At 37.7% G+C, this 13104-nt stretch overlaps 1 protein-coding gene across 1 annotated transcript in view; it reads right to left on the minus strand.

Moving 5' to 3' along the window:
- The window catches only part of GNAQ (G protein subunit alpha q), a 139547-nt gene that overhangs the window by 21323 nt on the left and 105120 nt on the right, over positions 1–13104 (minus strand). The window contains exons 5-6 of the mRNA XM_075526518.1: positions 4855–4983; positions 3746–3875 (exon numbers count right to left, since the gene is read on the minus strand). Of these exons, the coding sequence (XP_075382633.1) occupies positions 3746–3875; positions 4855–4983 (259 nt within the window). The remainder of the gene's footprint in view (positions 1–3745; positions 3876–4854; positions 4984–13104) is intronic.

The raw sequence follows: 13104 nt of genomic DNA on the forward strand, positions 1-13104 counted from the left end.
GCAAAAGCTGGACCCAGAGGACATAATACATCATAAATTAATTTACCAGAGAGATGATTCCTTCATTTTTTATCTCACCTCTAATTCTGTCAGACTTTTCTGAAAAAGTGAAAAGGTCAAACATTGATAATTTAACTTAGAACATGTTCTCCTTTGTCACATCATATCAGACTGAGAGATGATTTACTTAATTTACAGTACTATTAATGTAATTAGTATATTATGTCCTCTGGATCAAATTTTGTCCTCATTTCCACCAATGAATCTAGACAGACTTACTGTTTTATTAAGGGCAGAATTTGGAACAGTCAGCTATCTCTCCTTTTACATGTATTTAAGAAGAAAAAGGCATTTCAAAACTGCACATCATCTGAAATTTTTGAAAGATATGTTTAACTATACTGTCCTTACCAATTCTTCTTGTTTTGTATTTATGCACCAAAATCAGATACTTAGTTATGTACAATCTAGACACGTACTTAAGAGAGGAGAGATGATATTGTTTCTGAGTACTGCCTGTTAGAGGAATCATAGTTAAAATACAGTTGGGCGGCCATGCATGCTTTTTTTCAGAATTGAAGCCCGCAACTCTTTAGCTGCAGATCTTTGTCACAGGAGTGCAATTTCATGGATGTATCATTTAAGAGTGATGCTACATGGGACTCTGAATAACAGGCAGTCTGAACACTCGTCTTATTTTCTATGTATGATGTCCCCTTACAGAGTACTTACAATATATTCCTCAGAACTTTTAATAGTTAACTCCTCCAAGGGCATGAAGACAGAAACAGCTCCCAGCTCAATCCCACATATAACCAGTGAGTAAAAGCCCTTGAGAGACACCAGCAAAGCCCCTCAATTCAGTATAGCCTCATCTGATTTATAATCCGAATCTGTTTCTCTTGAATAAGCTAAACAAGGGAAGAAATGGATTTACAACTGAGTCTATCAGGCGCTACATTTTGAAATATAAATCAAGAGTCCTAAGGGCTCTAAACCAGTTTCATAATGATGAAGGGTCATATAAACACACATGCACTGAATGGTGAATAATAATTCTTACGGGTTTATGTTTACTCATGAAAATGAGATTAATGAAAAAATGTATTAACTAAAAAGAATGCCACAGATGATTAAAAGTATAGTTTTCTTTGTAAAAACATACTATGAGGAAAAAGACTTCAGGCAGTAACATGCAGTGGACTAATTAGAAAAAGAAAGTGGGCCATCTTAACACAAATCATACTGTTTAATCAGGCCATGAAAGCAATGCAAAGGGAGCAGCAGAACACTGCAAGTTGTCGAGTCAGATCTTTTAATTTCAGTAAGAGGCACACAGATCAAAGAAGGATTAGATTCTATCATAGTATCACACTGATGGCACACATACAAAGAAAGTAGGGCATTTAGACACACTCTCTCACTTTGGTACTAAAATTTTAATACTGTTTCACAATTTAGAGGTAACTGCGAAAAAGTTCTCTCTTGGCTGATTACCGAAGTCTCCAAGTTAAATTACTGTCTCCCCTACTGAGCTTGTCACACCTCAGTGAAGAACAAAAACATTTTTTGAGGGTAAATTTCTTAATTCAAGGTGTCAACTAACACATTTAAAACCTTTTCCCATATTTCTGCCATACCCACATTCAGTAAACTATGCTTTGCTTTATGCAGAATAAATAAACCTATCCTTCTCCCATGCGTTCTGGGACTGCAGTGTTTAGAGATACAGGGGAGGGAAAAGGAAGGGAAGAAAGCAGTGCTCTGGTATACCAACCAAATCTAGACAGACAGGCTACAGCTTGCTGAAAGCCAAAACTAAGCTGCCCAGATAGGTGCTTAGCTCTAAGACAGTCTGGATCCAATCCAGAGTTAGAGTAACACAGGCCTAAGGCTGCTGGAAAGCGCTACTAGTACGTATGTATGACTTGAAAACAAGCACTGGTTTGAATTAAAGACATGAACATATTTTAAACTGGAAGACAAAAGGGTTCGGAAGTTTTCCGCTGTTGTTAATAAGAAACATAAATAGTTTAGCAGCGAGGTGGAAGAACCGTCTGCAACACAGTGAGGAGTTTTACAGCTTTTGCCTCCATTAAGTGTTTCAAAAGTGAAAACTTGAAAAATCAAAACAGCTTTATGAGTAAAGTGATCTTTTTCTTAATAGTTGAAAAGTAGTTATAGAAAAGCTATCACAACTTTAGGCATCACTTCAGCCATTGGAGAGCCCAAAAGATAAAGGAAATCTTCAGAAGGATGTTCTGTTCAGTTCACAACATGTGAACCCTTTTAGCTTACAAGAACACAGAGCAAGATTGTATACTCCAAATGATTCAGTCTAGGAAGATATTGCTCCGTCTTCTACAGTAGGGATGCTCTACGTCATGATCTGCACACTGAAGTTATCTGACAAACCAGAGCAAGGGTCTGAGCGAGCCACTTAACTAGAATAGGATACACTTAATATGGAACCCGAGTCTGGTAAACCTCTCCCTATGAGACAGTTCCTACAAGAACTTCCCCCTGTGAGAACGACAGTATGAAAACACGGTGGTAAACAGCTAACATCAGGAAGCTTGGAAGTTTATTTTGGATAGTTAGAATAGCATTTGAAAATTATCATAACTAATTTTTCTTTATGTGATTTCCAATATATTTTGTTTTGACTTGTATAATTAAAATGCTAATACTTCTGTGTTCACTTGTGGCTACAAAAGAATAATGCAAACAGAAGAAGATAGAACCATACATTTCTGGCTTGGTTTGAAATGAGCCATGTCTGACTGAGTTCTCTTTTTATCTAGCTTCCAAAATTACAAGAGATGAAGTTGCTGCAGATTACATCATCATTTTTGTAAATTCAGCTTTGAATGATATAGTTGATTATATAACTAATGCAACGATATTTTTCTTTTATGGAAAGACTATAAATATAAAAGTCTTCAGAGCTCCTGAACTTTATTAAACAACGAATCCTGAAGAAAGTTCACCATACAAACATGAATGTCCAGGGACACCTGTTTTACCTTGTTATGTCAACCATTCTCTTAAACAGTGAAATCAACATGTATGCAGCCATGAAGAACATTCAAATATTTTCTTTTTTTCACCTAACTTTTGTAAGTATGTGTAAAAAGACTTGCATAGGACAGTCCCAGTAAGTAACTCATAAAAGTTTGATGAATTACTTAAAATTGTCCTCAGGAAAGACAAAAAGTCTAAACATTAATTAATTTCCCTATTCTGTAAAACTGCATTCAAAACACTGGATCCTAGTGTACTTTGCCCCCTCAGCTCATCCACTTTCTTACTTCTGTTATTTTTTGAAATAAAAAAACAATATACATCCTATGCTTTAAGTCAAAGGAATGAAATTTACTACTTTAGGGTATGTTCTAGCAAAGAATCTGTAAGTTTTGTCTTCATTTCCACCGCCTATTTTTGTGGGTCTGCTACGTAATACTAACTGCATAAATAGCTACACTAAGAACATTTCTCTGTATTCAACTGTATTCCCCTTCAACACAAAATAGATAGGTTTCTTTGGATCCTCCATGGAGCAGATCAAGCTTTGCCGTATTTGAAGACTGATCACCTCCTCCCCTCTTGATCCCTGTAGTGCTTCTCACTCTACCGGGTGCAGTTGTGTATGACTGCTGGTAGATGCATTTTGAAAACACCTGGGACTGGACAAGTGAAGTTATTTTTTCTCTAAACCTGGTGCTTTTTGCTGATGCTTGCTTACCTCATTGTCTGACTCCACAAGCACTTGATCATATTCACTAAGAGCTACTAGGAACATGATAGATGTGACGTTTTCAAAGCAATGTATCCATTTTCTTCTTTCTGATCGTTGGCCTCCTACATCCACCATTCTGCAAAATTAACATCCACATCAACTCCATAAATACCTTAACAGATAAACACACAAGCACACACACAATGACAAAAGTCAACAATTTAGTTGAACACACGGTTTGGTTTGTTTTTCTTAATGATTTTTTCCACTGATATTTAATGGAATCTGTTGTAAGTACACAGTTAATCATATTTGCTTTTAGGTCTGATGTGTTTTCTGTGTTTAAATTATTGTGGGTCTCAAAACCCTTAGATTTCTGAGATATAAAGGTCTCATGAGCCATGATTCGGCAACGTATGCCCTGTGTATTCAGCAGAAACAGATGTGAACAGAATAGACTTGGTGGTCTGCCTTTCCTCCCCCCAAATTAACAGAGTCAAAATTCCCAACTTGTTAAAGCTGCCCCATTTTAAGAGGACAAACAGAATACAATATGTATCTACTAAAATTCTTAATAGCCAAAATTAAACCTCAAATTTTCTCGCAGTGTATTCCCACTTCATCCTAGTCTCAGTGTAACTAAACACAGGTGTCTAACTTGCAATTGCAATTGCATAGTTATTTTGTAAACAACTGTACTTGCACACAAGTGGGTGATTTCTCTCTAAAGGAGAGTAAAAATCAACTACACAAGTGGTAACTTTGTATTCCATAATTTACATGAATTATGAGGACACATGATTGTATTTTCAGATTATTATTCATAGTGAAACTTTGATACATATTATTGAAAAGGTGAATTGCAGGTTTTCTATCAGTAATAACTACCTTCAGAAAAAGACAAACCTAACTGTCTTTCATCCTTTTGACATCTTTAACATCCGCTGCTTATTATATGTGGCCAATTACATGAAAATATAATGACCAAGCTCAAATTTTAAAAACATAGAATAATTACTTTTTATGCACTTTTAACCAATATCCTATACGTGGTATTACTAATGTAAAAGGAAACAAAAGAAACAAAGCAAGTGGGTGTTATAACTTTTTTCTACCTGAAAATGACGCTTTGTAAGTCGAATGGATATTCAATGATCCCTGTTGTTGGGACTCGAACTCTGAGCACATCTTGCTGAGTCGGCAGATAGGTGGAATCTGCTATGCGGTCCAAGTCATTAAGATAGCTATAGACAGGGAGAAACAACAGGAATGCAAGACAGTGACAACATCATCCCACTGAGGAAAAGAGAAAGGAAGACTTGGGAATGGAAATGGGCTGTGGGGCAGGAAGAAGTACAACAGAAAAAAGAGCATTATCGGCATAAAAGAGGGGACAAAGTACAAAAACGTGCTCCATCCTCCCTTCCTGTACACTTTCACAGCTTCAAGTAAATTCTACACAAGGGTAGCATAATTATTCTGGGTTTTTTTAATACAGGTTTGCTTGTCTTTCACATGTAAATTCACCAAAGATTCAAAGTTTTCAAAGTTTTCAATTACAGAATTCTAGGCAATTTAGAGACAAATAATATTATAAAATGTGTGAGAAATATAAAATTGCACAGTTTTATTTGAATATGTAACATATTTCTTGATATTAATTGTGCAGTGTCTATATAGATACATGGATAGACAAACATGAATCTCCCGTGGAACAGTGAACTGCTATAGAATAGATCATTATCAGTTAAAAAATGATAGGAGGATAAATGACACAGTTTGGAGATTAAATTAAAAAGAAAATAAAAAAAGGAAAACCCCACCCACTGACAAATTAAAAAACTCTCTGGATCTTGTTATCAGAAGGCAGCACTGATTACTTAGTGGGATCTCTGGCACCTGAAAGTCCTGCATTCACACTGAAACTTCTGATTAAGTTAATAAGCCTGTAGTAAATGAAATACACCCTGGTCAGTTAGCAAATAACATGAAATTGCTGTAAAATTGCTTGTAAAGGTTCATTAACTACAACACAAAACTCTTCTGCTATGGCCTAATGGTGGGTTTCAGCCACAAATGACCAGTGTACTGGAGGTTTTAATTAATTCTTGTAAAAGGGATGCTTCAAAAAAGAAGTGTACCAATGTGTGTGTGATAGCCTGTTTGGGTCCAAGAGCTGGACATCTCATGAAATCAGTGCACCAGGCAGCTTGGGCTCTCCCCACGGCAGACATCTGGGAGAAAGACTGCTGCAGGAAATTAAGTTCTTGGGCATTTGATTACTTCCCAGCACAAGAATGACCTAGAGTTAGCCACTGAGAACATAAATTAACCTACGGATGCCCTCATTCATTCTAGGGGAGGAGAGCAATGGTCTAAGCTCTGAACATGTTCTTTTCCTTGTAGTTATTAGTGAAGGTGCTCTTTTTAAATAAACCCACACAAGAAATAATTAGATGACTTCTAGATCCTCTGAATGATTCCTTAATGAAATAGTGAGAGCAAGTTATCCTTAACAATGACAGAAACAAAGCAGTTTGATTTCTACCTTACAGCAAAAATACAGAAGAATTAATTTGTTAGGTGTGGGAGGGAGCCAAAACCATCATCAAATCTCACTCACTATGATTTTATTCATGAAAGATTAATCCGATAGTAAACATTGAATGTGAGAAAGTTACACATAGTTAGAACAATGTATTGAACCACGTATCTCAGATAATTCAGAAGCTACTACTCTGAAAATATTTTCTGAGAACACTGATCAGTTTCTGCCAATAAGAAAAAGGCTTGAGAGTCATAGAATCACAGAATCATTTAGGTTGGAAAAGACCTCTAGGATCATCTAGTCCAACCGTCACTCCAACACCTCCATGCCTACTAAACCACGTCCTGAAGTGCCACATCCACACGTTTTTTGCACTCCTCCAGGGATGGTGACTCCACCACCTCTCTGGGCAGCCAGTGCCAGTGCTTGACAACCCTTTCAGTAAAGAAATTTTTCCTAATATCCAATCTAAACCTCTCCTGACGCAACTTGAGGCCATTTCCTCTCATCCTATCACTTGTCACTTGGAAGAAGAGACCAACCCCCACCTCACTACAACCTCCTGTCAGGTAGTCGTAGGGAGCAATAAGGTCTCCCCTCAGCCTCGCTTCTCCAGACTAAACAATCCCAGTTCCCTCAGCCGTGAGCACTTGATCTACCCTCATGTGTTTTACACAAAAAGCAGAATGGACAAGCACATCATCAATTTGTTGGTGAAAAAATAAAAAGTGTAAGTGAACAAAATCCATAACCACCACAATAAGAAACTGACAGAGACGCTGAACTAGCTTCTTTTTCCCTCCTCCCCCCCAAAAAAAATGGGTTTGGTTTTGTGACTGTATTTTGGAAGTGTACAAAGAAGCATTGTGGGTCACTACACGCTACAGTGGTATTCATGAGAGCAGGAGAATTTTAACTGAATAAATTGGTAGGTGGCCCATTTACACAATCGTCTTGTTGCATTCCTTTGGCAAGCTTCAGCCGTGGTCTCCAATGTGAGCCTGGTTACCGCACCTCTGCACCATCAGCACATTGGACATGTTACTAAGATGGGCTGTAATGCACATCTGGATGATTTTAGAAAGGCAATAATGCAATAAAGGCAATAATGCAGGGATATTACTAAATAGTTAAATCTCATTTGTGTTACTGAAAACCCTTAAATGGGCAGATGAGGTTTTTTTTTTTTGTCCTAACACAAATCACTGATGTCATTAAGTTCCAGAAGCATTAATTTATCCTTAAAAAATACTTATCTTTTCCTCATCCTCATTCAGTTCTGCTCAAGTTCTGCTCATTTTATTACTAAACAGCAACCTTCTCACTCATTTCACCTGTAGCACCGTACAGAGCCTATACAGTCCATAGAAGAGTCCTTATGGAGTCCTATTGCTTTCCCTAGATTTCTTCACTTAACAGATCAAAGGATATTGGCCTGTCTAAGAAGTGTCCTGAATTACACATTCAAACCCAGAATCAAGGAAGCAGTGTCAAAACTGGTAAGACCACCTCACAGAAAAAAAAAAAAAAAATCAGATAGCACGCACAAAATCCTTTAAGAAAATCTTTGTGATCAGAAGGCATAACACATCCTATTCAGAATATACTGAATTCTGTATACTAGACAGATTATACAGTCCAATAAAAGCAATTTAGAATACATCCTGCAATTTTTGTTTTTGAATAATGACATTTAGCCTTTACCACTTTTCCTTCTAACTTAAAACTTAATAAACATATTATTGTATCCATTTATTTAAATGAAAATGTCCCAGTTCTTTGTTGCACAACCTTACTTTTAAATCTTTTATTATTGCTATTTTCATTAACAGAGACATTTCTGCTGAAGAATTACTTGTGCTGGAATTCAGATTTTAATGAAGTTTGTGCATTGTTGCTCTGAAGCAAAGGAGTAGATATTTTCTGCTAGTGACTTTAACAGTTCTGCAGATCAGTTACACTTCCTGTTACCATACAAGGATATGTAACTTCACATTCTGCTATCAACTTCAAGGGGATTAAACATGTTTCCGAAAATCAGACTGAAAGCTTTGCCTGCAGCAGCAACACAACGTTCCCTTCAAGATACTCTAAAATCACTAAAAACTCCTTAAGTCTCTCTTAAAATTCATGTAACCTCTAAAACAAAGTAACACAATTAATTAAAAAAATCTATTATCTTTGGGTAAGAACATGTATCATTGGGATTGACATCAGGGTCTTTCTTTTCCATTGTACCCACTGCTTTATATCACATCTGAAGATTTTTGATATATTGCAGAAATGAATTGTCCCTCGTCGGATGGGTGCAATACTCCTAAAATGCCAGTGGGAGCAAATCAACACACTTATCTCAATACATTATCATGACTTTTGTATTGACTGCTTAACACTATACTTCTATGTCCATAGTACTACACAGACAAAACCCAAGACATTTTCTCTTCTCGAAGCACAAGAATAGATTTTTGCATTGCATTAGGAGGGGTGGGGTGACAGCCTGATTTTTCTGAGTAAGCGATTTGTTGGGTTGACTCACTGTTTCAAAATGCTGAGAGGGAATATGTAAATGAATACAGGTGACTATTTACATAAAAAGACAACTGGAATACCATTAATATTTAAAGACATACTACCCGCACACACAATTTTCACGTATTACTATTATAGCTGTTCCTGTAACATTGAAAATTTAGAATTTGGTTTATTTGGTTTATCATAGTTTAATTCACTGCCACAATAAAGACTTATATTTTCACATCTTCCTTTGTACCAACCCAAAAGGATTGGCAATTTAACGCATCCTACAGCTTCTTCAACTAACAATTTATTTATTTTTAAATTAATTTAGCAAGCAGCAATTTTAAATAAAAACATCAAAACATGCTAGCTAATGCCAATTTTTTTCCTCCTTCAACTGTGCTGGCTCAAGCCTACTCTAGCTGCACCTCTGCCCATCCCCAGCTGCCAGCTCTTAGCTTGTGCAATGGCTTGATAACGCATTTCTGTCAAAATGATTTGGAATAGTGAAGAAACACTATTGAAATTGTTCAAATTAAGCTAGTTTATTTGATGGACACAGCCTGGGGTGTGGGAAGTCCATAAGCTCCAGCAGGAAAGCAGGGTGGAGTAACTTCCTCCACCGGCTTATCTGCAACCAGAAAAGAACTTACGAAGCCAGGGCTATGTGAAATGTCTCAAGTCTCTGAATTCAGATGGGTGAGAAGTGAAAGAAAATGAAGATCTTTATTTACTTTTTTGTATATCTGTTTATTAAAAAAACAGTTTGCCATGGCTTTAAAGCACTTATCTAATGCAGCCCTACACAGAGTACTGAGAAATACGTTGCTCACCTGGGCAAACAAATCCTGTGCACATACAAAAAATTTAAGCATGTAAGAGATACACACAGGGTATTTTACAATAAGTGCCTAACTGAAAAGGTATGCACAAATACTGCAATCAGCCTTTGCAATGTAACTAACTCTTCAGTGTATACTAGAAATGGCTACACGTGCACTCTCACAAACAAACCACAAGACTTGTCACGAACATGAACTTCCAGAAAAATAGTGTTGCCAACAATTGCCCAAACCAGATGCTTCCTCAGTTTATTAACTCTGAAATTTAAAATAATAATAACAACGATATGGATATTGGAAATACCCTGGCAGTTATCCTGAGGACTAGTCCAAAAGCAGGTAACCACCAGCGTTACCACAGGGAATTCAGTTGTATGGGTGGCAGCAACTGTGCAAGCCATTTAGGTCTCAACTATATGGCACTCTGACTGTATTTTTACCACCTGCTAAGAAATGTCTTTGATGAGACACACTGTAGCTATATGGCCTCTCACCCAAGCAGTACCTACTCAGCTAGGCATTACACAAAGGAACAAAAAAGGGAAAATTGCATAAAATTACTGGGGGGGGGGGGGGAAGCTGAATCACATAGGTCTGAGTAAATTTATAGTACAGACCAAGTTTACAAAGTTAATTATACCTGTAATTAGTTTTGTAAAAATGAATTTTAGTGGCTGCTGAGGTAATTTTCCAGGGGGTTGCTATAGCAACATGCAGAAGGTGCATTACCGAGGCGATGTGTGTGTAATGAGCTGCTGGCAGTGGTCCTCCCTTGACGTCAGGAGAAACTGCCACTGTCTTGCAGCACGCTTGTGATCTCCACGATGACCAGAAGCAGAAGCAGCCTTTTGTTTCCCAGTCAGTGCCAAGAGAGAAGTACTTATATTTAATGAACTTTACATCACCTATGACAAGGTCCAAGCCTGCAGCCAGCTTCAGAGAAGCTGCCAGGCTACGGAGGTGCTAACGATACCCTTGAAAGACAGCATGTTTCAAAGATACTGTTTGTCCACATTTCAAAATAAACAGCAGGAGCGGGATCATGGGAGTAGACTGACTGGCTCTGTACTTTCCTCCATGCCTTTCCCATACAGAAATCAGGCAAAGAAATGAGACTCCTAACCTTAACAAACGGACTTAATAACCTTCTTCAAGAAGTTAAATATAACCCCTGTCACCATGAACAGGTAGCTCAACATTCAGCCTTAATTCATTTCCCAGAGCTACATCACCTAACAAAGATAGACCATCAAAACTTATTTGAATTTACTTTCAGTGCATGAGGTCTTGAAGCACCTTCAACATGAAGAAACATGGGGCAGACACTTCAAACAAACACCCTCCTCCAGCCATGAGCTACTATTTTCCAGACTCAGATTTTTTGTTGCAAGTAATCAGGTGATAAAGTAGCATTTTCTCAGGAATAATTCTGTAAGATGAATTTCTGTAACTTCAATCTAAGTTTAGCGTATAGCCTAATTAATCAAGAGAAAGCATTAAGGCATGGGCAGACAAAGGCAGAAAAGCTACAGCCTTCATCCATCTCTAACACTCGTTTCCCTTTTCGAGGTTAAAAATGAGATTGCTCTATTCATCAGTACTTCCTAATAACTCTTCCCAAACTCAGCAGGCAAGACTGATGGAGCGAGACGCTGAATTAATATTCACTAGCACACTAATAAACCCTGTGCTTAGGAGGAGTCCGCCTGCGAGACCTTGTGAGCAGAGAAGTCCCTGGGGAGCAGAGTGTCTCTGAAACGCACTGCTGAGGAGAAGCGATCTGCCTGGCACCACATCAGAAACACTCCAAGAGAAATCTCTAAAATAAAACCAAGTATGCTGAGATAGAGGTAATCACTGGCACTGATAAAAGGGTCCATCTAAAACCAGTAAAGATTACTTGTTACCATCCAGCCAGCAAACAACGTGACTGTTTCTTAACCTATATGGGGAGAATGAGAGTACAGGGGAAGAGGCAAGGGACAAACCCCAAGAAACTCTACAAAGTTTGCTGTTTAACAGAAAGTTTGTTGGGCGATTTCAGTGTAACCACAGCTATGAAAGCAAGGCTTACCAGCAACACTTCCTATGCAAATACTTTCACTGTGTTCAACCACATGTGAGACAGATAGCACACGGCTGACTTTTTCCAGTTATGATAGTAACCATAAACATTTACATCTTTTCAACCCTAAAGCTCTCAGGTTTAATGTAAAAAAAAAAGTATTTTCCTTGAAGTTAGGATTGTTCATAGGTATGACCCTCTACAAAATGCTCGCTCTCATACACATACAGTGGCAGTGCAAGTGAAAATAAAACCTTAACCAAAGTCTATGACTAAGGGAAATTAGGCAAACAAGATTTGATATGTCTCTGTCCTTTGGAGCCTGGCTATTCTAGAATTGGGTGGGGCTACCCTCCATACTGTTGGTGGGGTTTGGTGTGGTTTTGGGGGGGCTGGAGTTTGTTTGTTTGTTTTGCAAAACTCTGATCTGGCTGATGAGACTACCCCAAACTAGCATTAATTTTGACCATGTGCTGGAAAACGAGCTTTGAAAGGGAAAAGCCTTTTTCTGCGTTTTTGGAAATGCATACAACGTGCTTGTCTTTCAACTCCACATATGCAAAATGTTAAAGTTGCTGTAGCAGGATCTTTCCTACTTCACAGAGCTACCAGAATAACTGACACAAGTGTCCTCTTTGCTAACATGCAGCAGCACAGTAAATGGAATCAATTTTCAGTGTACAAACACAGTGAACAAAGCTAAGTGTAAACAAGTATTGGCCACATTTGCAGAATTTCTGTAGAGGTTTGCACTTCTGAGCCTCTACACCACTGGTGAAAAGTTGAGGCACGTTTACCAGTTTCCAGAACTATCTAATATTAATCTAAAGTAAACACAGTAAACTTAAGACCTTCGCAGTGAGGTAGGAAGAAGTCTGCATTGTGCTCTTCTTATCCTTATCCCACCCAAATCCTACCTACCTGTCTCCCTCAATTTCCTACATGGCTAAAAGCCAACCTTAGCAAGGGCTAAAAAAAGCAAGTAATCAAATAAAAAAATGCTTGTGCAAACTTTTCTTATTAGGAAATGTCGTTTAAAAATTATACAGATATTAAAAACATGTTCAGTACTGCATGAAAAAGAGGATCCTGAAAGAAATACATACTGTATACTGCTTTATATAACCTCACTTCCCTTTCTGAATTTCCCTAGTTCTGTTGCATAATCTTCGGTTTTTCTATAGGATGCAGTGCTTTGGTATGCAGCAGATTTCATGTCCCATCTTTCTTCAGGCCTTCCTTTTATATTTGGGGACTATATCTAAGGCATAAGATAGGGTTAGCATGGTTCTGCTGCTAGTACTTAATCTTCAGACTTTCATTTTTATTTGCTGGTTTTATCTTACTGCAAACCTTACACAAGTAAGGCTGTGTAAACTGTGAATACATA

This window comes from Mycteria americana, chromosome Z, assembly GCF_035582795.1.
Source record: "Mycteria americana isolate JAX WOST 10 ecotype Jacksonville Zoo and Gardens chromosome Z, USCA_MyAme_1.0, whole genome shotgun sequence".
Classification (NCBI taxonomy): Eukaryota; Metazoa; Chordata; class Aves; order Ciconiiformes; family Ciconiidae; genus Mycteria; species Mycteria americana.